The 26189-nt window shown below is 45.6% G+C and overlaps 1 protein-coding gene across 6 annotated transcripts in view; it reads left to right on the top strand.

Moving 5' to 3' along the window:
- Positions 1-26189, top strand: part of LOC125467654 (disintegrin and metalloproteinase domain-containing protein 12-like) — a 243940-nt gene that overhangs the window by 24092 nt on the left and 193659 nt on the right. For 5 of the 6 annotated variants that reach the window (XM_059650847.1, XM_059650852.1, XM_059650849.1 and 2 more), the window contains exons 2-3: positions 8185-8294; positions 23846-23922. In XM_059650847.1, the coding sequence (XP_059506830.1) occupies positions 8185-8294; positions 23846-23922 (187 nt within the window). Of the gene's footprint in view, positions 1-8184; positions 8295-23845; positions 23923-26189 lie in introns of those variants that run through there. The other variant, XM_059650856.1, reaches the window with a different exon arrangement.

Genomic DNA, 26189 nt, shown 5'->3' with positions numbered 1-26189 from the left:
GCTTGGAAGCAGTGGTGGTTGAATAATTTCCCACTGGTTCGGTAAGTTTGCTCCACTCCACTGGGGAGTTTGTCAGTGGTGAGGTGAGGTGAGGTATTGCCAATGACTCAGCCCTACTTGATCCTGGTCCAAATGGAGAATGGGTCGGTGTTGAGCGATTTGTCATTACCACAACTTTCATGTCATTGTGGAGCAGGTAAAGGATGGTAACAAACTTCACGGTGCAGCCAAAGCAGATAAGGATGTTCCACAATGCTTCCTGACTGACAGTGGCAAAGCCATTTCTGGAAGGGGAAGAGGTACCTGGACTCTCGTCACCTACCCCCTCCTCTCACCTCAAGCTGCACCTCTATTTTCTACCGACTAACCCCATCCCGCCCCCTTGACCTGTCCGTCTTCCCTGGACTGACCTATCCCCTCCCTACCTCCCCACCTATACTCTCCTCTCCACCTATCTTCTTCTCTATCCATCTTAGGTCCGCCTCCCCCTCTCTCCCTATTTATTTCAGAATCCTCTCCAAATCCCCCTTTCTGATGAAGGGTCTAGGCCCGAAACGTCAGCTTTTGTGCTCCTAAGATGCTGCTTGGCCTGCTGTGTTCATCCAGCTCCACACTTTGTTATCTCCGATTCTCCAGCATCTGCAGTTCCCATTATCTCTGTTCACAATTTTAACCTCACTGCGAAGCTTCTTCCAGGATGCCGAACCTGTAAAAGTTACCTCTTCCGTCCGGACCAACCTCAGGGGATCTCTCTCCCACTGCAACTCTCTTGTCTTCTTCTCACCTATCTCCTGCTCCCACCTCAAGCCGCACCTCCATTTCGTACCTCCTAACCGCATTCCGCCCCCTTGACCTGTCCATTCTCCCTGGACTGACCTATCCCCTCCCTACCTCCCCACTCTCACTCTCCTCTCCACCTATGTTCTCCTCTGTCCATCTTCAGTCCGCCTCTCCCTCTCTCCCTATTTATTTCAGAATCCTCTCCCCATCCCGCTTTTCTGATGAAGTGTCTAGGCCCAAAACGACAGCTTTTGTGCTCCTAAGATACTGCTTGGCCTGCTGTGTTCATCCACCTCCACACTTTGTTATCTCAGAGGTACCTGGACAATCTGTTTCAGGAGACTTTATAAAGCTCTAGTTAGGCCCCATTTGGAATACTGTGTCCAATTTTGGGCCCCACACCCCAAGAAGGACATACTGGCACTGGAGCGTGTCCAGCGCAAATTCATACGGATGATCCCTGGAATGGTAGGTTTAATGTACGATGAACAGCTGAGGATCCTGGGATTGTATTCATTCGAATTTAGAAGGTTGAGTGGAGATCTAATAGAAACTTACAAGATAATGTATGGCTTAGAAACGGTGAACCTGGGAAGTTGTTTCCACTAGGTGGGGAGACTAGGACCCGTGGGCATAGCCTTAGAATTAGAGGGTAAATTTAAAACTGAAATGAGGTGACATTTCTTCAACCAGAGAGTGGTGGGTCATTGGAATTCATTGCCATGGAGCGCAGTGGAGGCTAGGATGTTAAATGTCTTCAAGGCAGAGGTTGATAAATTCTTGATCTCAGAAGGAATCAAGGGCTATGGGTAGAGTGCAGGAAAGTGGAGTTGAAATGTCCATCAGCCATGATTAAATGGCAGAGTGGACTCGATGGGCCAAATGGCCTTACTTCCACTCCTCTGTCTTATGATCTTAAAAATAGAGGCATGGACTATATTCTAAATGGGGAGAAAATTCGGAACTCTGAAGTGCAAAGGGACTTGGGAGTTCTAGTCCAGATTCCCTCAAGGTAAACTTGCACGTTGAGTCAGTAGTCAGGAAGGCAAATTCAACGTTGGCATTTATTTTGAGAGGACCTGAATATAAAAGCAGGGATGTACTACTGAGGCTTTATAAGGGTCTGGCCAGGCCACATTTGGAGTACTGTGTGCAATTTTGGGCACCACATCTCAGGAGGGATGTATTGGCCCTGGACTGAGTTCAGAGGAGATTCACAAGATTGGTCCCAGGAATGGAAGCTCAACATACGAGGAATGTTTGAGGATCCTGGAACTGTATTCGTTGGAGTTTAGAAGGAAGAGAGAGGATCTAATTGAAACTTACAGAATATTGAATTGCCTGGACACAGTGGATGTTGGGAAGATGCTTCCATTGGTAGGGGAGACTAGGACTCGAGGACATAGCCTTTGAGTGAAGGGAAGATCTTTTAGAACAGAGATAAGGAGAAACTAATTCAGCCAGAAAGTGGTGAATCTATGGAATTCACTGCCACAGAAGGCTGTGGAGTCCTAGATCATTGAGTACTTTTAAGACTAAGATAGGTAGGTTCTTGATTCTCAAGGGAATGAAGAGTTACGGGGAGAAAGCAAGGGAATTGGGTTAAGGAACCTATCAGCCATGATTGAATGGCGGAGTAGACCTGATGGGCTGAACAGCCTAATTTCTGCTCCTATGTCTTCTCCCTTATGGCCTTTGTAAGGTTCAAAGAAGACCGTGTCCAAGGTAAGTACTTCTGTCTTCAATCCTTCTGTAGTAGCTGTTGCATGGTAAAAATCATGTCCATTCTGCCCCTCTGTGGCCTGAAACTGTTGAGTTCCTCAGCTACAGGGAGGGGGTGGTTGAAGAGGACCTTGGCGATGACTTTTCCAGTGGTTGACAGCAGGGAGATTCCCCTGTAACTACAAGTGTCGTACTTGTTCCCTTTTTTTGGAACATCTCCTGGAATGGTCTCCTCCTTCCAGATATCACAAATGAGAGTACGTAGCTGCAACAGGAACTCTTCGCCTCCACATTTCAATGCCTTAGTAAGGATGGTGTCTGATCCAGTAGCCGCCTTGTAATTAAGCTGGCGGATGACGTTCTCTACTTCGTGCAGGGCTAGGATATTGCTAAGCCCATGGCATGTAGTATGCTGTGGGATGCCGTCAAGAGCACTTAGATAGATGGCAGATCCCTGCTTGAGGAAGCCTCTGAAGTGCTTGCCCCAGTGTTGATTGATGGCTTTTCTGTCTTTGTCCAGCAGTGACGTGTGACCTTGGATGGTTGTTCTGCAAGTGGTCTTTGTAGCAGAGGAAACCCCGTGTGCCATGGTTTTTGGGCATTTATTTGGCATCCAGTGCTTTCTCCACCCATCTAATGTTCTTTGTGTATGGGCCATGGGCACCTGCATGGGCCCCAGCTATGCCTGCCTCTTTGTAGGTTACGTGGAACAGTCCCTCTTCCGCACCTACACAGGCCCCAAACCCCACCTCTTCCTCCGGTACATTGATGACTGTATCGGCGCCGCCTCTTGCTCCCCAGAGGAGCTCGAACAGTTCATCCACTTCACCAACACCTTCCACCCCAACCTTCAGTTCACCTGGGCCATCTCCAGCACATCCCTCACCTTCCTGAACCTCTCAATCTCCGTCTCAGGCAACCAGCTTGTAACTGATGTCCATTTCAAGCCTACTGACTCCCACAGCTACCGAGAATACACCTCCTCCCACCCAACATCCTGCAAAAATTCCATCCCCTATTCCCAATTCCTCTGCCTCCGCCGCATCTGCTCCCACGATAAGACATTCCACTCCCGCACATCCCAGATGTCCAAGTTCTTCAAGGACCACAACTTTCCCCCCACAGTGATCGAGAATGCCCTTGACCGCGTCTCCCGTATTTCCCACAACACATCCCTCACACCCCGCCCCCCCCACAACCGCCCAAAGAGGATCCCCCTTGTTCTCACACACCACCCTACCAACCTCCGGATACAACGCATCATCCTCCGACACTTCCGCCATTTACAATCCGACCCCACCACCCAAGACATTTTTCCATCCCCACCCCTGTCTGCTTTCCGGAGAGACCACTCTCTCCGTGACTCCCTTGTTCGCTCCACACTGCCCTCCAACCCCACCACACCCGGCACCTTCCCCTGCAACCGCAGGAAATGCTACACTTGCCCCCACGCCTCCTCCCTCACCCCTATCCCAGGCCCCAAGATGACATTCCACATTAAGCAGAGGTTCACCTGCACATCTGCCAATGTGGTATACTGCATCCACTGTACCCGGTGTGGCTTCCTCTACATTGGGGAAACCAAGCGGAGGCTTGGAGACCGCTTTGCAGAACACCTCCGCTCAGTTTGCAACAAACAACTGCACCTCCCAGTCGCAAACCATTTCCACTCCCCCTCCCATTCTTTAGATGACATGTCCGTCATGGGCCTCCTGCAGTGCCACAATGATGCCACCCGAAGGTTGCAGGAACAGCAACTCATATTCCGCCTGGGAACCCTGCAGCCTAATGGTATCAATGTGGACTTCACCAGTTTCAAAATCTCCCCTTCCCCTACCGCATCCCAAAGCCAGCCCAGTTCGTCCCCTCCCCCCACTGCACCACACAACCAGCCCAGCTCTTCCCCTCCACCCACTGCATCCCAAAACCAGTCCAACCTGTCTCTGCCTCCCTAACCGGTTCTTCCTCTCACCCATCCCTTCCTCCCATCCCAAGCCGCACCCCCATCCATCTACTAACCTCATCCCACCTCCTTGACCTGTCCGTCTTCCCTGGACTGACCTATCCCCTCCCTACCTCCCCACCTACACTCTCTCCATCTATCTTCTTTTCTCTCCATCTTCGGTCCGCCTCCCCCTCTCTCCCTATTTATTCCAGTTCCCTCTCCCCATCCCCCTCTCTGATGAAGGGTCTAGGCCCGAAACGTCAGCTTCTGTGCTCCTGAGATGCTGCTTGGCCTGCTGTGTTCATCCAGCCTCACATTTTATTACCAATGTTCTTTGTGTCATGGGTTTGTTGTTGGGCCTCGCCCTTCAGTAGCCTGTGGGCCTGCCTTTCCTCTTCCAAATGCAGGTTGCTGTTATACATTCAGAAATGCTGTGCGCATCCAGCGAACCAGCCCTTGGATCTCCTGATCGTTCTCAAACCAGTCTTGGTGTTCTCTGTTTGAGTGACTAACCAAGTGTTTGCAGGTATTGATGGAAGTAGTCTCAGGGGTGGATCAGAGGCTGTTGGGATTCTGTGACTCAGTGTTGCATGGATCGCTAGGTTTGTGGAGAGGAGCTGGTTGTATGAGGTGATTTTTCCCACGTCTTTGAGTGCCTCAATATTGAACTTCTAGTTGCACCACTTCTGTTGCCTCCACTGCGGCGGGCAATTTGTGTTTGTGTTGATCCTGTCTCAGAACAGGCGATGGTTTGTCCAACGGTCGTTGGTTCGTGTCATGGCGCATGATTTTAATGACTTTCTGATCTCTCGTTCTGACGGTGACGTAGTCAAAGAGATGTCAGTAATTGGTGTGCAGGTGCTGCCACATTGTCTTGTATTTGTCCCTTTGGCAGAACAATGTGTTGGTGATGAGGAGGTTATGTTCACTGCACTTGGTCAAGAGAAAAGTGCTATTGGAGTATTGCTTCCCGACTCCCCTTTTCCCAATTATGTTGTCCCAAAGGTCTGCACTTTTGCTGACTCTGGTGTTGAATTCACCGAGGACAATCAGTTTGTCCACTGTAGAACAATCCATATGTACCATGTCCTAGTGTACATGGATTTAATTAAGGCGTTTGATAAGGTTCCCTAAGGTCGGCTCATGCACAAGGTAAGGAGGCATAGGAAAGGGGAAATGTGGCAGATTGGATTCAGAATTGGCTGACCCTGAGAAGACAAAGGGTGGTAGTGGTCGGAAAATATTCAACATGGTCCTCAGTTATGAGTGGTGTACCACTAGGATCTGTTCTTGGTCCTCTTCTAGTTGTGTAAATGATTTAGATGAAGGATTGGAAGGGTGGATTAGCAAGTTCGCAGACGATACAAAGGTGGGTTACGTTGTGGACCGTGCAGAGGGCTGTTCTAGGTTACAAGCAGACATTGATAGGATACAGAGCTGGGCTGAGAAGTGGTAGATGGAGTTTAACCCTGAAAAGAATGAGTTGATTCAATTTGGAAGAACAAACTTGAAAGCAAAATACAAGGTTAACAGAAAGATTCTTGGCAGTGTGGAGGAGCAGAGGGATCTTGGGGTTCATGTTCACAGTTCACTGAAAGCTGCCACCCAGGTGGATAGAGTTGTTAAAAAGGCATATGGTATGTTAGATTTCATTCATAGAGGGGTTGAGTTCAAGAGCTGTGAAGTTATGTTCCAGCTGTACAAAAGCCTGGTTCGGCCACATCTAGAGTATTGTGCCCAGTTCTGGTTGCTTTGTTACAGAAAAGATGATGTGGAACCGTTAGGAATGGTGCAGAAGAGATTTACCAGGATGTTGCCTGGAATGGTGGGCAGGTCTTACGAGTAACGGTTGAGAGAGCTAGTGCTTTTCTCTTTAGAATGACGAAGGATGGAAGGTGACTTGATAGAGGTGTACAAAATGATCAGAGGTATAGATAGAGTAGACAGCCAGAGACATTTTCCCAGGGTGGAGGTAGCTATTATGAGGGGGCATAATTTTAAAGTGAGTGGAGGTAGATATAGGGAAGACGTCAGAGGTAGATTCTTTACTCCGAGAGTGATAGGGGTATGGAATGCATTGCCGGAGAGGGTAGTGGAGTCGGCCTCATTAGGGGCATTTAAGCAGCTATTAGATAGGCATGTGGATGATAGTATAAGGTAGGGGTGGAGGTTAGATAGACCTTAGGATTAGGTAAAAGTTTGGCACAACATCATGGGCCAAAGGGCCTGTACTGTGCTGTTCTGTATTCTATGTCGAGACTTGTGAGAGAAATTGGTCAAGGCTGAAGTAGAATTTCTCCTTGTCCTCAGCTGCTGCATTGAGCCTTGGTGCATTTGCACTCAATACTGTGACATACTGGTACCATGCAAGAGTGATTCAAGACATCGGAGACCAGGCACTGCTGTTTGGCCTTAGATTGCCTGCTGTAGAGTGCAAACACTTTACCACCAGGCAACACCTCAGTTGTTGGTGCAATGGCACAAGGTCCGAGGTGAGGAGGGAGTGGAAAGAATGGGACAGAACGGGAAAGACAGCACAGTTGCTGCCATTGTGCTCGTCATTCTCAGTTGTGAATGTGAATTCACTGGGCTGGTCGTGACGGTTTGTAAGGTCATTTGGATGGAGTTAGGATAGTGCAGTAAAAAAATTAAGCTCATTTATAAAACACTGAAACTGAATAGGGGAGTGTTTATGAAACACTAAAGCTGGTTGGAGGATGTATAGCATACACTGGTTTCTCAGACATTGTTTAAAAAAAAGTCACTGGACACAGGGGGTTATATAAACACTGGCTTAGAGGTTCTTGTTATAGAATTTTTTTTTACCTTTATTCATTAATGGGATGATAGCATCACTGCTAGGCAGCATTTATTGCCCATCCCTAATTGCCTAATGGACAGTTCAGAGTCAACCACATTGCTGTGGGTCAGCAGGTAGACCAGACCAGGTAAGGATGGCAATTTCCTTCTCTAAAGGACATTAGTGAACCAACTGGGTTTTTACCCAACAATCAACAATGGATTCATGTTATATGAGATTTCTCCTGAATTCAAATCCCACCATCTCCTGTGGCAGGATACAGACCCAGGCCCCTAGAATGGTAATCAGAGATAATGGGAACTGCAGATGTTGGAGAATCCGAGATAACAAAGTGTGGAGCTGGATGAACACAGCAGGCCAAGATGCTGGATGAACACAGCAGGCCAAACAGCATCTTAGGAGCACAAAAGCTGATGTTTCAGGCCTAGACCCTTCACCCCTTTCTGATGAAGGGTCTAGGCCCGAAACGTCAGCTTTTGTGCTCCTGAGATGCTGCTTGGCCTGCTGTGTTCATCCAGCCTCACACTTTGTTATCTTGGATTTTCCAGCATCTGCAGTTCCCATTATCACTGAGTCCAAGATGCTGCTGGGCCTACTGTGTTCATCTAGTTCCACACTTTGTTATCTCTAGAATGGTACCTGGGTCTCTGGATTAACAGTCCAGCAATAATACCACGAGGCCATCACCTCTCAGCGATGTATGCCAGAGAGGTCGAATGGAGTATGAGGGGGGAAGGGAAAAGGGAAGGGGAGGAGTTGTGTGCTCAGCCAGTTGTAAGCCCCAGTCACTGCAGCCATCATGTTGTGCTTTTGTGCTGTTAATGCTGCAGACGAATAATGTTGAGGTAAATCACATAAAACCTGAGCACTGAATGTTATTAAAGTGTCATTCATTCTCTCCCTGTGTTTCATCCAGGCTTTCGATTTCACCAGGAAAAGTTACTTGAAGAACTGAAGGATTACAAGTTTGTATTCCCACAGCTGGTTTCAGGAAGAAGGAAGCGGAGTATCGCCATACTGCCTCAGGTAATGTTGATGAGCCACATTTCCAGGCTGAACCCTTCAACTCACCTCATCCCATTGCTGCTGCTCTTGTGCCATGATCACAAGGACTCTATGATAATGATCAACGCAATCTATGTGGTGTCCTCTGATTGTGATTGGTCAGGTAGCTCAAAGGCAGGGGGAGAGAGAGAGACAACGGGACAGGGGGGAGTTGGTAGAGGGAGAGGTGGGAAACGGGGAGAGAGAGAGGGGGGGGGCGTTGGGATGGGTCAGGAGAGAGAGATGGGGAGAGAGGGATGAGAGACAGGTGTGGAGGGGGTGCAAAGGAGACAGGCGACAGGGGAGGCGAGATGGAGAGTGGAATGGGGGAGAGCTACATGTCAAGGGGGAATGGCAGAGAGAAGGGACTTGGGGGTAAAAAGGGGAGTATGGAGGGGGAACAGAGGGGCATGAGGATCACGATGGGGGAACAGAGGGAATGAGGGTGACTGAGGGTTCTGCTTTCTTTATCTGCCCCTGAGAAAGAAAAGGAAAGGGGGAAAGTTCACTGACAAAGACTGATTGAAAACAGGAGCTGACTGACTGATCTGGCATTGACGCTGTGGACAATGTCACTGACTCTAAATGAAACAAACAGGCGGTGAGAGTGTCTTTCAGATTCATCATAAAAATATTGAAGGGGAAATTGAAACATTTCAACTATCATTGAAATATTTTCTGCAAATTCTTTGACAAAGTAATAAGGTAGTTCTTCAGATAGGGAATGGAGGTTTTGATAAACGTGGGAATCGAGACAGAACATGCTGAGAAACAGAAAGATGCAAAGAATTAAGAGATAGTATGAACTACAGATGCTGGAGAATCTGAGATAACAAGGTGTAGAGATAACAAGGTGTCGAGCTGGATGAACACAACACGCTAAGCAGCATCAGAGGATCAGGAAAGCTGATGAAGGGTCTAGGCCCAAATGTCAGCTTTCCTGCTTCTCTGATGCTGCTTGGCCTGCTGTGTTCATCCAGCTCTACACCTGGTTATGCGGAGAATTAAAATGCCCACAGTACCCAGATCAAATTAAGAACAAAGAAAATTACAGCACAGGAACAGGCCCTTCGGCCTGTTACGTCAAAGGAGACCATTATTTCGTCCTCTTCTATCTTGGTGTCTTTGGTGTTCAGGAATTCTTGGGTGGAGTGAATGGAGTGGCATGAGTCTTCTACTAGGTCTTCCATTCACTCCACCCAAGAATTCCTGAACACCATCAAAGACACCAAGATAGAAGAGGATGAAATAATGGTCTCCTTTGACGTAACAGCCCTGTTCACATCCATCAACATCAACCTGGCCAAAGAAACACTGACTACACTATTAGAAGAACCAAAGACACATACACCAGACACCACCAAACTCATCAGCAAGGACAGCATCATCCAGATAGTGGACCCATGCCTCAACACCCACTTCACTTTCAATAACAAAACCTACAGACAAACCAACGGTACACCCATGGGATCTCCGATATCAGGGTTCTTAGCAGAGGCAGTAATGCAGAGACTCGAACAAACAGCTCTGCCAATCATCCAACCCAAACTTTGGGTCCACTACGTGGATGACACCTTTGTCATCACTAAACAAAACAAATTAGAGGAAACCTTCAAGACCATCAATAATACCCTTACTGGCATAACATTCACAAAAGAGGAGGAAAGCAACAGCAAACTGCCATTCCTAGATGTCACAGTAGAGCGAACAGCCAATGGGGAACTTCAAACCAGCGTCTACAGGAAAACAACACATACGGACCAAATACTGAACTACAGGAGCAACCATCCCAACACCCACAAACGAAGCTGCATTAGAACATTATTCCAACGAGCCACCACACACTGCAGCACAGAGGAACTACGAAGAGCAGAGGAAAATCACCTATACAGTGTATTCAAAAAGAATGGGTACCCTATGAACACAGTCTGCCGATTTCTCAGCAACAAATCCAAACAGACAAAACATGCCCAGAAACCATAACCACTCTCCCCTACATCAAAGACATTTTGGAAATGACTGCCAGACTACTCAGACCTCTTGGCATCATGGTAGCCCACAAACCCACCAACACACTAAAACAGCAGCTAATGAACTTAAAAAACCCTATACAGACAACAAATAAAACGAACGTCATCTACAAAATACCTTGCAAGAACTGTGACAAACACTACATTGGGCAAACAGGCAGAAAGCTAGCCACCAGGATACATGAACATCAACTAGCCACAAAACGACATGACCCACTATCACTTGTATCCTTACATACAGATGAGGAAGGACACCACTTTGATTGGGACAACACATCCATCCTAGGACAAGCCAAACAGAGACACGCACGAGAATTCCTAGAAGCATGGCATTCCAACCGGAAGTCCATCAACAAACACATTGATTTGGAGCTCACCTACCACCCTCTGAGAAAAAGAAAAGGAAATGACATCACCAATGCAGGAAATGATATCACCAATCCAAGGAAACCTAAACAGACAAATAGAAAGTGGGACATAACACCAGCGCTTCACCGGATGCTCACTGATGATGTTACCTAGAATGGTGACGAAGTGTCTGAAAATGAACCTTCCAGCTCAGCGAGCAAACTTACATCCGGAACCTCAACCTGAGCTACACATCTTCTCAAAACTTGCTAAATGTTGACATATGATGTAAAAGAATTAGTGTAGAATATTAAGAGTCAGCAGATTTCATCTTAAAAGATAGCATGTGACTGGAATGCGCTGTAATGCAGTTGCAAGATTGAGGTGCAGCGTTTACCCAACCCTGTAAGATCAGATGTGAAAGGAGCTGCTCACAACTCACTAGCTAAAGAATGTTAACAGTACGTGTAAACATAAAACTTTACATATAACTAACTTTATAGCGGAACTAATATTATGAATTTTATAGCAATTATAGTAAGAACTAACTTTCTTTTGTATCTCCTGTGGTTAGGACAGTGGGAAATTGTAATATGAATAACAGAATTTGATAGGGATAGCAATGAATACAATGCACTTTCCCAGCCCAATCAACTTTTCTGATTTCTGAAGGTTTTTACAAGACATTACTTTATCCTCGTAATTTGTCTCTTTTATTGTAGGATCATTCTTTTCTTTTTCATGCTTGCTGCTGACTTCAGGCAGTCAGTTCCCCAACATCTCTTATCAGACTATCCTTTGCAGACATGTGCAGCTATCGTTTTTACAGAACTCTCTGTTTATTAGCTTGTATGACTCTTTGTTCATAATAGACGCTATTACTTGGGATAACTCCTTCTCAAAGCTCCCATTCTGCCAACTTATGACCTCACTCTAATGTTGAATCAGACAAGCCAATGCTGTTATTGCTGTCATTTATTATGCCATTAGAACATAGAACATTACAGCACAGTATAGGCCCTTCGGCCCTCGATATTGTGCCGACCTGTCATATCGATCTGAAGCCCATCTAACCTACACTATTCCATGTACGTCCATATGCTTGTCCAAAGATGATGACTTAAATGTACTTAAAGTTGGCGAACCTACTACCGTTGCAGGCAAAGCGTTCCATTCTCTTACTACTCTCTGAGTAAAGAAACTACCTCTGACATCTGTCCTTTATTTTTCACCCCTCAATTTAAAGCTATGCGCCCTTGTGCTCGCCGTCACCATCCTAGGAAAAAGACTCTCCCTATCTAACCCTCTGATTATTTTATCTGTTTCAATTAAGTCACCTCTCAACCTTCTTCTTTCTAACGTAAATAGCCTTAAGTCCTTCAGCCTTTCCTTGTAAGACCTTCCCTCCATACCAGTCAACATCCTAGTAAATCTCCTCATGCACCCTTTCCGAAGCTTCCACATCCTTCTTGTAATGTGGTGACCAGAACTGTTTACAATACTACAAGTGTGGCCGCACCAGAGTTTTGTACAGCTTCACCATAACCTCTTGGTTCCGGAACTCGATCCCTCTATTAATAAAAGCTAAAACACTGTATGCATTCTTAACAGCCCTGTCAACCTGGGTGGCAACTTTCAATGATCTGTGTACATGGACACCGAGATCTCTCTCCTCATCTACACTGCCAAGAATCTTACCATTAGCCCTGTACTTTGCCTTCCGGTTACTCCTACCAAAGTGCATCACCTCACACTTGTCTGCATTAAACTCCATCTGCCACCTCTCAGCCCAGCTCTGCAGCTTATCTATGCCTCTCTGCAACCTACAACATCCTTCGTCACTATCCACAACTCCACCGACCTTAGTGTCGTCTGCAAATTTACTAACCCATCCTTCTACGCCCTCATCCAGGTCATTTATAAAAATGACAAACAGCAGTGGACCCAACACCGACCATTGCGATACACCTCTAGTAACTGGTCTCCAGGATGAACATTTCCCATCAACCACCACCCTCTGTCTTCTTTCAGCAAGCCAATTTCTGATCCAAACTGATATATCTCCCTCAATCCCATTCCTCTGCATTTTGTACAATATCCTACTGTGGGCAACCTTATCGAACGCCTTGCTGAAATCCATATACACCACATCAACCGGTTTACTCTCATCTACCTGTTTGGTCACCTTCTCAAAGAACTCAATAAGATTTGTCAGGCACGACCTACCCTTCAGAAAACCGTGCTGACTATCCCTAATCAATTTATTCTTTTCTAGATGATTATAAATCCTATCTCTTATAACCTTTTCCAACACTTCACCAACCACTGAGGTAAGGCTCACTGGTCTATAATTACCAGGGTTGTCTCTACTCCCCTTCTTGAACAGGGGAACCACGTTTGCTATCCTCCAGTCGTCTAGCACTATTCCTGTAGACAATGACGAGTTAAAGATCAATGCCAAAGGCTCGGCAATCTCCTCCCTGGCTTCCCAGAGGATCCGAGGATAAATCCCATCCGGCCCAGGGGGCTTATCTATCTTCACCCTCTGTAGGATTTCTAATATCTCTTCCTTGTGAACCTCAATCCCACCTAGTCTTGTAGCCTGTATCTCAGTATTCTACTGGACAACATTGTCGTTTTCTAGAGTGAATACTGTCAAAAAATATTCATTCAGTGCTTCCCCTATCTCCTCTGACTCTACACACAACTTACCACTACTATCCTTGATTGGCCCTAATCTTACTTTCATCATTCTTTTATTCCTTAAATACCTATAAAAGCCTTAGGGTTTACCCCGATCCTATCCGCCAGCAACTTCTCATGTCTCCTCCTGGCTCTTCTGACCTCTCTCTTTAGGTCTTTCCCTCAAACCCCCTAACTGAGCCTTCACATCTCATCCAAACATAAGCCTTCTTCTTCTTCTATCCATTGTGTGGCCATTTTGTACCATCTCTGACCAGGGGCTGCCCCAACATCCAGAATGGCCTGAGGGAGAGAATTCTTGGATTTCGACCCAGCGACATTGAAGGAACAGTGCTGTATTTCCAAGTCAGGATGGTGATTGGCTTGGAGGGGACCTTGAAGTTAGTGGTGATCCCCTGTATCTGCTGCCGTTGCCCTTCTAGATTGAAGTGGCCATGGGTTTGGAATGAGGTGTCTGAGGAACTTTGGTGAATCTCTGCGCTGCATCTTGTAGATGGCACTCACTGCAACTATTGAGTATCGGTGGAGGAGGGAGTGAAAGCTGGTGCATGTGGTGCCAATGAAGTCGGCTGGTTTAGCCTGGTTGATGTCAAGTTTCTTGAGTGATGTAACTAATTAATTGCACTCAATTATGTCCATTAAGGAAAGATCCAGCGATGAAGGAAGTAAATCAGACCGTGAATATTGTTGCTAAAGAAATACTGGCATATTCATCAGAAAAAGGCATACCTAATAACGTACCATGAGCATCAGCATGGTAATGAAAGGAGACCTGTGCTGTGTCAAAGATGCTTTTGAAAACAAATCCAGGTAAAGCATGGGTTTGCAGTTTGAAAATGAGTTGTAACAAGGCTTTTCAGAAAGGTCAGGAATGGAGACAAGGAACTACTGCTTTCATAGTAGGGGTGTGTGGCAAGCTGAAACTATGGAAAAATGAATTATAAAATCTAAATAATGTGATATCTGCTATACAAATAAAGAAAGTTGGGAAAACTCAACAGGTCAAGCAGCATCCTGGGAAAAAGGCAGAATAAATCTTTTGGGTCAATTTGATCTTTCATCAGAATTTTAGCATGAAATGACCGTGAAATTGATACAAATATTTGAAATGGGCTCAGAGTTCATGTGGTGAAAGAATTGTTTTTCAATTTTAGCAACCCTTTGGGATTGGCTTCAAAGGTACGAGGCCTGTCAAGATTATGTGAGCAGGTCTTGCCTGATCAGTCCCAGCCTGATGGTTAGCAACTCCTTTGTCTGTCCAACTGTCAATTTCTCTCTCTTTGGGCTCTATCTTATCGTTTATTCCCTACCCCACCCACCTCCCTATTTTCTGCATATAAACTGACGTTTTTCCAGCCACCATCAGTTCTGAGGAAGGGTCACCAGACCCAAGATGTTAACTCTCCTCCACAGATGCTGCCAGACCTGCTGAGTTTTTCCAGCAACTTTGTTTTTGTTACTGACTAGTGTGTATCAAGGCACTTTATAAAGTATATTTGTACGAAAGAACAGGTTCATTAATCCCATAAAGGCCCCGGATTATAAAACCTGTTCTTCCAGCAAAACTGGAACTGGAACATAGTGAGCCACTCGAAAAATATTAATTTGTTTCAGAATTCTTGGGTTTCTTTGACAAGGTTTTCTAAAGCAGTATTTTGTTTTGGATTGAATATTCTGTAATGAGAAAAGCATAATTAACATCCCAGCCTCCTGGGAAATTCAATTCACTCTACATGATATTACAGAAACATTTGGAGCCACTGGATACTGCAAAGGCTACGGGCCCTGACAACATTCCAGCAATAGTGCTGAAGACTTGTGCTCCAGGACTTGCCTCTCCCCTAGCCAAGTTGTTCCAGTACAGTACAACACTAGCATCTACTCAAAGGTTCAGAAAACTGCTCAGGCATGCCCTGTACATAAAAGCAGGGCAGATCTGACCCGGCCAGTCACTGCCCCATCAGTCTACTCTTGATCATCAGGAAAGTGATGGAAGGTGTCAGTAACAGAGCTATTAAGTAGCACCTGCTCAGAAATAACCTGCTCACTAATGCCCTGTTTGGGTTCTGCCTGGGGCACTCAGCTCCTGATCTCATTACAGACTTGGTTCAAACATGGACAAAAGAATTGAATTCCAGAGATGAAGTGAGAGTGATAGCCCTTGACATCAAGGCTGCATTCAACTGAGTGTGGCATCAGGAGCCCTAGCGAAACTGGAATCCATGGATATCAGGGGGCAAACTCTCTGGTGGTTGGAGTCAGACCTGACATATAGGAAGATGGTCATTGTTGTTGTTGGAGGTTGGTCATCTCAGCTTCATGAAATCTCTGCAGGAATTGCTCAGGGTAGTGTGCTTCATCAATGACCTTCCCTCCATCATAAGGTCAGAACTGGGATGTTGTCGATGATTGCATAATGTTCAGCACAATGCGCAACTCGTCAGATACTAATGCAGTTCATGGCCAAGTGCAACAAGATCTAGACAATATCTAGGCTTTGACCAGCAACTGGCAAGTAACCTCTGCACAACAAAAATGCCAGGATAGCATTTCAGGGCAGCGGCTAGGAATATGGTAGTAAGTAACTTACCTCCTGACTCACTAAAGTCTGTCCAACATCTGCAAGGCACAAGTCATAGAATCCCTACAGTGTGGAAACAGGCCATTCAGCCCAACACACCACACCATCTCACCCACTTACCGTTTCCCTGTAACCCTGCATTTCCCATGGCAAATTCACCTAACCTATGCATCCCTGGACACTGTGGGACAATTTTGCATAGCCAAGCCACCCAGACTGCACACCCCTGGATAGTACAGGGAAATTTCCCATAGCAAATCCACTGAGCCTGCACATCTCTGGACACTAGGTGACAATTTCCCATAGCTAATCCACTGAGCCTGCACATCTCTGGACACTAGGTGACAATTTCCCATAGCTAATCCACTGAGCCTGTACTTCCCCGGACACTAGAATGCAATTTCCCATAGCCAGCTCACACAGCCTGCATATCCCTGGACATTACAGACAATTTCCTTTTGATAATTCATTAAGCCTGTGCATCATTGGGCAGTATGGGACAATTTTCCATGGCTAACCTTTCCATCTTGCACATCTCTGCACGATATAACATGGCCAATCCACTTAATGTGCACATCTTTGGACTGTGGGAGAAAATGCACACAGACACTGGGAGAATGTGAAATCCCTACGGACAGTTACTTTAAGCTGGAATCCCTGACACTGTGAGGCAGCAGCGCAAACCATTGAGTCACATGCCACCCAAAACACTTGTCTCTAACTTGTGAATTCCTGATCAGTATCACCACTGCTGTCTCCTTCCTCCCCTCCCGGATAGCCAGGCTGCTTGTGGTATGGCTGGCTCTGACTGCACTCCAGCACCCTCTTCAGACTCTGGAATAGAAAGCTGAGTTGTGAGTAGGCCCCAAGGGAATTCTGCACTACATGCTTCCTCATCCTGTGCATTCACCTGTGGTGGGATGACCACCTAAATGTACTTTAGGGTAGGCGATGGCTTAGTGGTATTAACGCTGGACTGTTAATCCAGAGATCCAGATAATGTTCTGGGGACCCAGGTTCAAATCCTGCCATGGCAATTGTTGGAATTTGAATTCAATAACTATCTGAAATTAAGAGTCTCATAATGACTGTGAATCCATGGTTGATTGGCGGAAAAACTCATCTGATTCACTAATATCCTTTAGGGAAGGAAACTGCCGTCCTTACCTGATTAGCCTGCATGTGACTCTGGACCCACAGCAATGTGGTTGACTCTGAACTGCCCACTGGGCAATTAGGGATGGGCAATAAATGCTGCCTAGCCAGAAACACCCTGTGAATGAATAATAAAACACAGCAGCCATTTATGGGTAGTTTCTGTAAATCTCAGCTGTGACAAATATCTGCTGACTGAAGCAGTTCTCTTTAATTCGATGGGAGCTTGAAGTATTAATTTTTTAATGGCCATTATTTCTAGGTATAGTAGGGTAATGAGTGGGCAAGTCTCCAGGATCCACAACTCAAAAAAATTGCAACAATTAACTCTACACCTGTGGTTTGATCCTTGCCTGCTGTGTTGAATGAAACCCCGCATAGACTCATCAATTCCATATACGTCACTGGGGTGGTATTATCACCACACTATTAATCCAGTACCCAGGTAATGTTCTGGTGAACCAGGTTCAAATCCAACCATGGTTGATGGTAGAATTTGAATTCGGTGTAAATCAGTAATTAAGAGTCTAATGATTACGGTGAATTAATTGATGATAGTTGGAAATAGCCATCTGGTTCACAAATGTCCATTAGGGAAGGAAACTGCCATCCTTACCTGGTCTGGCCTGCATGTGACTCCAGACCCAGAGCAATGTGGGTGACTCTTAGCTGCCCACTGGGCAATTAGGGAAGGACAATATATACTGCCTAGCCAGTGACGTGAATGAATAAAAACAAATCACCACGCCTACACTCATACACATCAGATTATGTCATACCATATGATTAGCCAAACCAGAGTCCTCCAGGCCCCTCTGGAGGACATGGTACTCATCAGTTAATCAGCCCATCCCAGAGGCTGCTTGCCAACCAGAGCTCTGGATAGCAACTATGCCCCAGCACCAAAATATATCAATGTCAGGTTCATCACCCTTTGATTAACCTCGGTTTGGGCTGGTTTGCCTAAGTACTATCACAGTGACAAATCCAGACGTACCCACCTACAGACTGTTGTCATATTGACTTGACCCGCCCTGGAGGGCTTAACCCTCCACTGCTCCAGGTTATTGTGAACAATCCCTGGCTACATCAGTCACTCTCCTGGTATCCCCACTGTTTGAGACTGTGTGAACCCAGTTTAGATTTGGGTATGGGGGCAGTTGCTCAGAGCTCCAAGCAAGCCAGGCAGACACATCACAATGAATACAAAGTATGTGACTTGACTACTCACTTGTCAGTGGTCCTGCTTCCTATACCCTGCTCACAGCGCCAAATTGGTTTGGTGGAATGACCAAATGTTTCTCTCGAGGCCCAGGAGTTCACTTCCAGCATCAAAGAGTTTATAAAATTAGATTGGTGGGAAGAAACCCTCTGAAAATCCAGAGAGATCATCACTAAGCAGAGGAAAAGATACATTTTTGTAAATTTTTTTGTTCTTGCCTTTAATCATTTGCAAACCAATCATATCAATTAACTGTATATAGGCTTGTGGTCAAACCCTGGTCCTCCGTGCTGTCCTGATGCTTTGCAGGCAATCTTATCTCCCTTCTTGGCACTTTTCCCAAAGGGCAGTGTAGTGAAGTACATTCCTGTCCAGGCACTTAGCCAGTTGCATTGTGTTAACTGCCAAGTAATTCGATACCTGCCTATCACTTAAGGACCTTTAAATTCCTTATTAACCTCAATACAGGAAATACAAAAGAATATTGTTATAATACCAGTTCCAACAAAGATATATGGTTACACCTAATGTGAGAATGCTTCAGCTAACGAATTGTGAGCAATTTCTTTCTCATTGTGTTGTCCAGGCATGCCTGTCGTTAACCTTGGGTGCCTTGCAATGTGTTTTTTCACTGCACATTCCAATGTCTGCTAGTTTCTGTACCTATGAATCATTTCACCCTGGAATGATGTGGGGACTGCTTTTACTGTCTGAGACTAGTTGGCTCTCATAATTTTTTGTGAACCTTTCCCTCTAATGTTTTTAGTGATTTTCTTTTGTATATAGATGAATCCATAATTACTGCGGAATCTGTGTAAGAACAAACAAAAATGCAGTACAGGAACAGGCCCTTCAGCCCTCCAGACTTGCGCCAACAAATTTTGCCCTTCCATACTAAAACTGTCTTCACCTTACAGAGGTTTATAAAATCATGAGGGACATGGATAGTGTAAATAGTCAAGGTCTTTTCCCCAGAGTAGGGGAGTCCAAAGTTAGAGGGCATAGTTTTAAAATGAGAGGTTTTAAGGTGAATGCTGCTGTTGCGTCTGCTTCCACCACTGGCAATGCATTCCAGGCACTCACGACCCTTTGTGTAAAAAATATGCCTCACACATCTGTTTTAAACTTGCCCCACAGCACCTTGAACCTGTGACTCCTAGCAATCGATCCCTCCATTCTGGGAAAAAGCCTCATACTTTCCACGCTCCTCATGCCATTCATAATCTAAACATAGGTCACCCCACAAACTCCTGTGTTCCAGTGAAAACAAACCCAGTTTATCCAACCTTTCTTCATAGCTAAAATCCCCTATACCAGACAACATCCTGGTAAACTTTTTCTGTACTCTCCAAAGCATTCATATCTTTCCGGTAGTCTGGTGACCAGAAATGTAGACAGTATTCCAAGTGTGGCCTAACTAAAGTTCTAGAAAGTTGCAGCAAAACCTTTCTATTCTTATACTGAATGCCCCTTCCAATGAAGGCAGCATACATTAGGCCTTTTTAACTACCTTATCTACCTGCACTGCCACCTTCAGTGATCTGTGGACCTACACACCCATATCTCTCTGCATGTCAATATTCTTAACAGTTCTGCCATTCACTGTATAATTACCACCTGTACTTGACCTTCCAAAAGGTATCACCTCACATTTGTCCAAATTAAAATTCATCTACCATTTTTCATCTCCAACTGATCTATATCCTGCAGTATTCTCTGATAATCCTCCTCAACATCTGCAACCCCACCAATCTTCATATCATCCACAAAGTTACTAATTAGACTAGTTATGTTTTCCTCCAAATCATTTATGTAGACCACAAACAGCAGAGGTCCCAGCACTGATTACTGAACACCACTAGCCACAACCGTCCATTCCAAAAAGCATCCTTCCCCTGCTACCCTCTGTCACCTGTGACTAAGTCTGTATCCATTTTGTCGGCTTACTTCGATACTATGTGACTTAGCCTTTTGTACCGGCCTGCCTTGAGAGACCTTGCCAAAGGCTTTACTAAGTCCATGTAGACAACATCAACTTTTCCCTCAATCATCTCCGTTGCTTCCTCAAAAAGCATGACCAAGTTAGTACGACATGACCTCCACTGCACAAAACCATGCTATCATTAATAAGTCTATTCGCTTCCAAATGCATACAGATCTTGTCCCTGAGAATCTTATCCAATAATTTCCCTACCACCGACGTGAGGCTTGTAGCCTGTAATTTTCTGGATTATCCCTGTCACTTTTCTTAAACAGTGGGACAACATTGGTAATTTCCAGTCCTCTGGGAACTCGTATGGTCAAAGAGGATACAAAGATGTCTGTCGATGCTCCAGCAATTTGCTGTCTTGCCTCTCTCAATATTCTGGGATAGATTCCATCAGGACCTGGTGACTTATCTATCTTAATAACTTTTACGATGCATAACATCTATTCCGTTTTAGTAGCAACTTGGCTTAGAAACTCAACATTCCCTTCCCTGAGATCATCCTCCATCAGTTCCTTCTCTTTGGTGAATACTGACAGAAAGTATTCATTGAGGACCTCACCTATCTCTTCTGGCTCCATTGAGATTTCCTCCTTTGTCCACGATTAGGCCAAGCTTTTGTAGGCTATCCTCTTGCTTTTTATATATTTATAAAAATCCTCGAGATACTCCTTAATCCTGTATACTAATAACTTGTCATGATCCCTTTTAGCCGAGCTAAATCCTTGTTTTAAGTTCTTTGTTACTTCCTTTATATCCTTAAAGGGCTTCATCAGTTCCCATCCTCTTCGACCTTATGAATGCTTCCTTTTCCTTTTTGACCAAAGTTATGACATCCCTGGTCATCGAAGGCTCTTGTAACTTCCCATACTTATGCTTCGTGCTTACAGGAACGTGCCATTCTGAAACCTTATCAACTACCATTTGAAATACTCCCACATGTCCGATGTGGATTTACCCTCTAATCAAAATTGTCCAGTTCATGCCTAATGTTGTTGTAGATTGCCTTCCTCAGTTTTAACACCTTCACCCAAGGACTGCGGTTATCCTGATCCATGAGATTCTTAAAACTCCCAACATTATGGTCACTACTCCCAAAATGCTCCTCCACTGAAATTTCACTCACCTGACCGGGCTCATTTCCTAAAACCAGGTCCAGTATAACTCTTCCCAACTTTTTTTCCTTCACAGATGCGACCAGACCTGCTGAGCTTTTCCAGCAACTTTGTTTCTGTTCCTGATTTACAGCATCCGCAGTTCTTTTGGCTTTTATTTAAACCGTTTACGTATTGTGTCAAGAAACCCTCCTGAATAGTCCTTATAAATACAGCCCCATACAAGCCCCGAGCACATTGTGAGTCCCAGTCAATACAGGAAAGTTAAAATCACTCATCTCAACAATCCTACTGTTTTTATGTCTTTCCAAAATTTGGCTGCATATTCCCTCCTATATCTCCCCCTGGCTGTTGGGAGGCCTGTAATGTACCTCCAGTATTGTGATTTCGCCTTTCCTATTCCTGAGATCTATCTATATTGCCTTGTTGCATGAATCCTCTGATGTCTCCTCCCTCAGTACAGCTGTGAGATACTCCTTTACCAGTAATGCAATTCCTTCACCCCTTTTACAGCCCTGGGACATTCAGCTGCCAGTCCTGTCCCTCTTTCAGCTAAGTCTCTGTCATTGCAGTAATATCATAGTTCCAAGTATTGACCAAAGCTCTAAGTTTATCTCCTTGCCTAGTATACTTCATGCATTGAAACACATTCTTTCAGGCCACATCACCTGTTACTGTTTGTCTTGGTTTCTACCTCTCCTTCAGTTTCTGCATCTACTGCCCTACTCCTCTGGTTCCCATCCCCCTGCCAGAGTATAAACCCTCCCCAACTCCCCAATCACTCTATCAAGTATCACCACCCATCCGCTCACCAACCCCCACACCAACCAAGGATGTCAGCTCCTGTCCTGCCCAGGTGTATCCCACCCAATTTGCACAGGCCTCAACTCCCCTGAAACTGGGCCCAAATCTGAAACCCTTCCCCTCATACCATCTTTTCAGCCGCATGTTCACCCTGTTTATCCAGCTATTTGCAGTAACCCTGAGATAGACTATCTTTGATGTCCTAATCTTCCTAGTTCTCTATATTCTGCTTTTAGGACCTAATCCAATTTTTTAATCCAATCCTACAGAAGGGAGGCAACACATCATTCTGGACTTTCATTTGTGGCCACTGAAACGTCTGTCTATTCCCCTTACGATTGAATCCCCTATAATTGTAGCATTTCTATGCCTATTTGCTCCTCCCTCTGCAGCAGAGTCAACCATGGTGCCATGAATTTGGTGGCAGCTGTATTCCCCTGATATCAACATTATCCAAAACGGTCATCCTGTTTTCTAGGGGAATAGCTACAGGAGATTCCCGCACTGTCTGCCTTGCCCTCCTGCTCTGCCTGGTGATTACCCATTCCCTTCCTGCCTGTGGAGTTTGACTCTGTGGTGTATCCACGATACTCTCTGCCTCGCAAATGGTCCACAATGTCCCCAGCCACTGCTCAAACTCTGAAACTCAGACTTCTGGCAGCTGTAGCTGGAGACACTTCTTGTACACATGCAGATCACCACTGGAAATGTGCCTGGCTTCCCACATTGAGCAAGAGGGCCAGACTGCGATTTGGACCTCTCCTGTCATGTCTTACCCCTTTGACTTACTTAATCCTCACAATGTTAAATACTTTCAATACCAGTTCAAAGCAGCTGGTGATGTCTGCTCCAATAACAATTTCTCAAAACATACCTGTTACTCATCAACAACAGTTTCCAGAATCTGTTTAGGCTCACACTCCTTTGGAACTCTTGTTGTCAACCTCCCTCTCACGATGTTCCCTCCATTTTTTTTGTTAGAAGAGGAGGGATGGATGGAAACACTTCAGTGAGGCAATATTTGGGGCTAACCATTCCTTAACAACAGGTTATTCTATGATATCCTTCACACCAATGCCGACTGCGAAGTCGACTCCCAGAATACAAACGAACGATGTCTCAGCGCCCTCTGGTTATGACTATTTGAAGGGTCTCAACTAAAACCTGCCATTAGTATTGTAACAGGTTGATTAAAGAGAGATTCACTCATTAAATGCAGTGCAACATGTTGTTACCTTGTCTTATGCATAAGTAACTGCAGCTGCGTACTTGTGAAGATGACATTAGCCAGATATTTTCCCAAGCCCTCTAAGTACTGTCAGCCACGTTCTGCTGCAATGGCGATGGGCAGTCATTGGCCATTTGGTGCTGCTGAGCTATGGGCAGCCCTATCAGACGGAATGTCCTCCTTCTGCTCGACATCATGAACCTGTGGTCAGTCCAGATGGAAGTTACTAGTTTGGTAGAGGTCCTCATGTTGGAGATAGTCAACTATTTAAAGATGCCTATTTTGAAGGAATGACTGTGAGTAGGGACTGTCAGTGAGATCCTCAATCTAATTTTGAGGAATTCTTTGTTTCCTGCACAGGCGTGGTATCCAAGCCACATCAGGATCTCAGTGATTCTAGAGGGGAAGGATTTAATACTAGACCTCAACCGTAATAGGTGAGTGAATGTTTCATTGTGGAATGGAGAATTCTGGGTTTGTGTTAAACTCTGTCCAATCCGTGCATGCAGTCAGAGAGCAGTGTTTCAATTCAATCAATGGTTTCCCAGTCACCACTGGAGAAAAATGCACAAAACGAACCCCACTTCCTTGACAAACCCTCAATGAAGGGATTAGTTTTTATTGCTTTCATTTTTGTAAGACCACTGTAGTTGTAAATGGGTTGGGGTTTGGCATTCTCGGTTGATCTGATTTGAACAGCTCCCTTTGATTTTAAGATAGCAGAACTGCACATGCTGGAATCAGAGGCAACACAGTGTGGAGCTGAAAGAACGCAGCAGGTCAGGCAACTCAGCGAAGCAGGAAACTTGCCATTTCAGGTCGGGACCCCTCTTCAGAAATGGGGAGGGGAAGGGAGCTGGAAAATAAATAGAGAAGAGGGGTGGGGCTGGGAAAGGTAGGTGGGATAGTGATATCTGCCTTTTGTTGGACCCACTCACTCCCCGACTTCCTCGTCCGCTCCACACTCCCCACTAACCCTGGCTCCCCCAGCACTTGCCGCTATACCTCCCCCCTCACTTCCATTCAAGCCTAAAACAAACCTCTCAATACAGACAGGGGTTCATCTGTATATTAATCAACTTGTTCTCCTGCATCTGCTGATCCCGATGTAGCCTCCTCTACATCAGAGACCAAATGGAGACTTGGAGACCGCTTTGTAGATCATCTGTGTTCTGTATGTGACAAACAACAACATCTTCCGGTCGCCAATCATTTTAACTCTCCCTTCCACTCTCTGGGTGACATGCCCATCCTGGGCCTCCTCCAGTATCACAGAGACACCACCCGTAAACTAAGCGTCTAAGCCCGAAACATCAGCTTTTGTGCTCCTAAGATGTTGCTTGGCCTGCTGTGTTCATCCAGCTCCGCACTTCGTTATCTCGAGCATTACCTCATATTCCACCTTGGGACCCTACAGCCGGATGGACTAAACATGGAATTCGCCAGTTTTAAAATTTCCCCACCCCGGCCTCATCCCATGACAACCCTCCCTGTCACCCCACCTTCTTGACTCGATGCAACCTGTCCATCGTCTCTCCCACCTATCCATTCCTCCCACGTCACTGACCAATCCCCACCACTCCTGACCTGCACTCACCTATCACCATCCCACCTACCTTCCCCAGCCTCACCCTTCTTCTCTATTTACTTCCCAGCTCCCTTCCCCCTCCCCATTTCTGAAGAAGAGTCCTGACCTGAAACGCCAACTTTCCTGGTTCCCTGATGCTGCCTGGCATGCTGTGTTCCACACTGTGTTGTCTTTTTGGTTCTTTTAGCTGTTCACAGGTTATCCCAAACTACAGCAAATGCCAGCAATTTGGACGAATACCTGAAGTGCTCAGCAAAGCACCTCTCAGCCCCCTCCATAGTAGCTTCCTGATGGTTGCTGTGTGTTCTGGAGATTTGCCAGGATTCCTGTCAACAGTTTCTGAGTCATGATAGTGAAGTTAACTTTGCCCCAAACTAGAATCTTCTGGAAACAAGCCCAGACTGTTCAAACAAAACACTCATTCCAGGAATCGACTTTGTTTATCTTCTCTGAACCACCTCCAATGCACTGACAGCCTTCCTTCAACAAGGAGACCAAATTTACATACAATCATAGGATTCCTACAGTGTGGGAACAGGCCATTCAGACAAACAAGTCCACACTGACCCTGAAGAGGATCCCACCCAGACTCACCCACCTATCCTATGCCTGCATTTCCCATGGCTAACCCACCTAACCTACACATCCCTGGATATTATAGGCAATTTTGCATGGGCAATCCACCTAACCTGCACACCTTTGGACTGTGGCAGGACACTGGAGCACACAGAACAAACCCATACAGACACAGGGAGAATGTGCAAACTCCACATGCTCACCTGAGGGTGGAATTGAACTTGGAATCCTGGTACTGTGAGGCAGCAGTGCTAATCACTGAACTGCCTTGCTACTCTAAGTCAGGAAGCGATAGAGTCAGATTTTTGCTGGTAAGGTGAGAGGGACAGCCCTTGACATCAAGGCTGCATTAAATGGAGTGTGACATCAGGGAGGCCAAGCAAAACTGTTATCATTGGCTACTGGGGGCAAAGTCTGTGCTGATTGGAGTTATACCTGGTACACAGGAAGATGGTCATGACTGTTGAGGTCGATCATCTTAACTCCAGGACATCTCTGTGGTGTTTCTCAGAGCAATGCCCTTGCCTTAACCATCTTCAG

Source organism: Stegostoma tigrinum, chromosome 1, assembly GCF_030684315.1.
Source record: "Stegostoma tigrinum isolate sSteTig4 chromosome 1, sSteTig4.hap1, whole genome shotgun sequence".
NCBI lineage: Eukaryota > Metazoa > Chordata > Chondrichthyes > Orectolobiformes > Stegostomatidae > Stegostoma > Stegostoma tigrinum.
The sequence above is the reverse complement of the archived record's forward strand: the minus strand, read 5'-3'. Positions and strand labels throughout refer to the sequence as shown.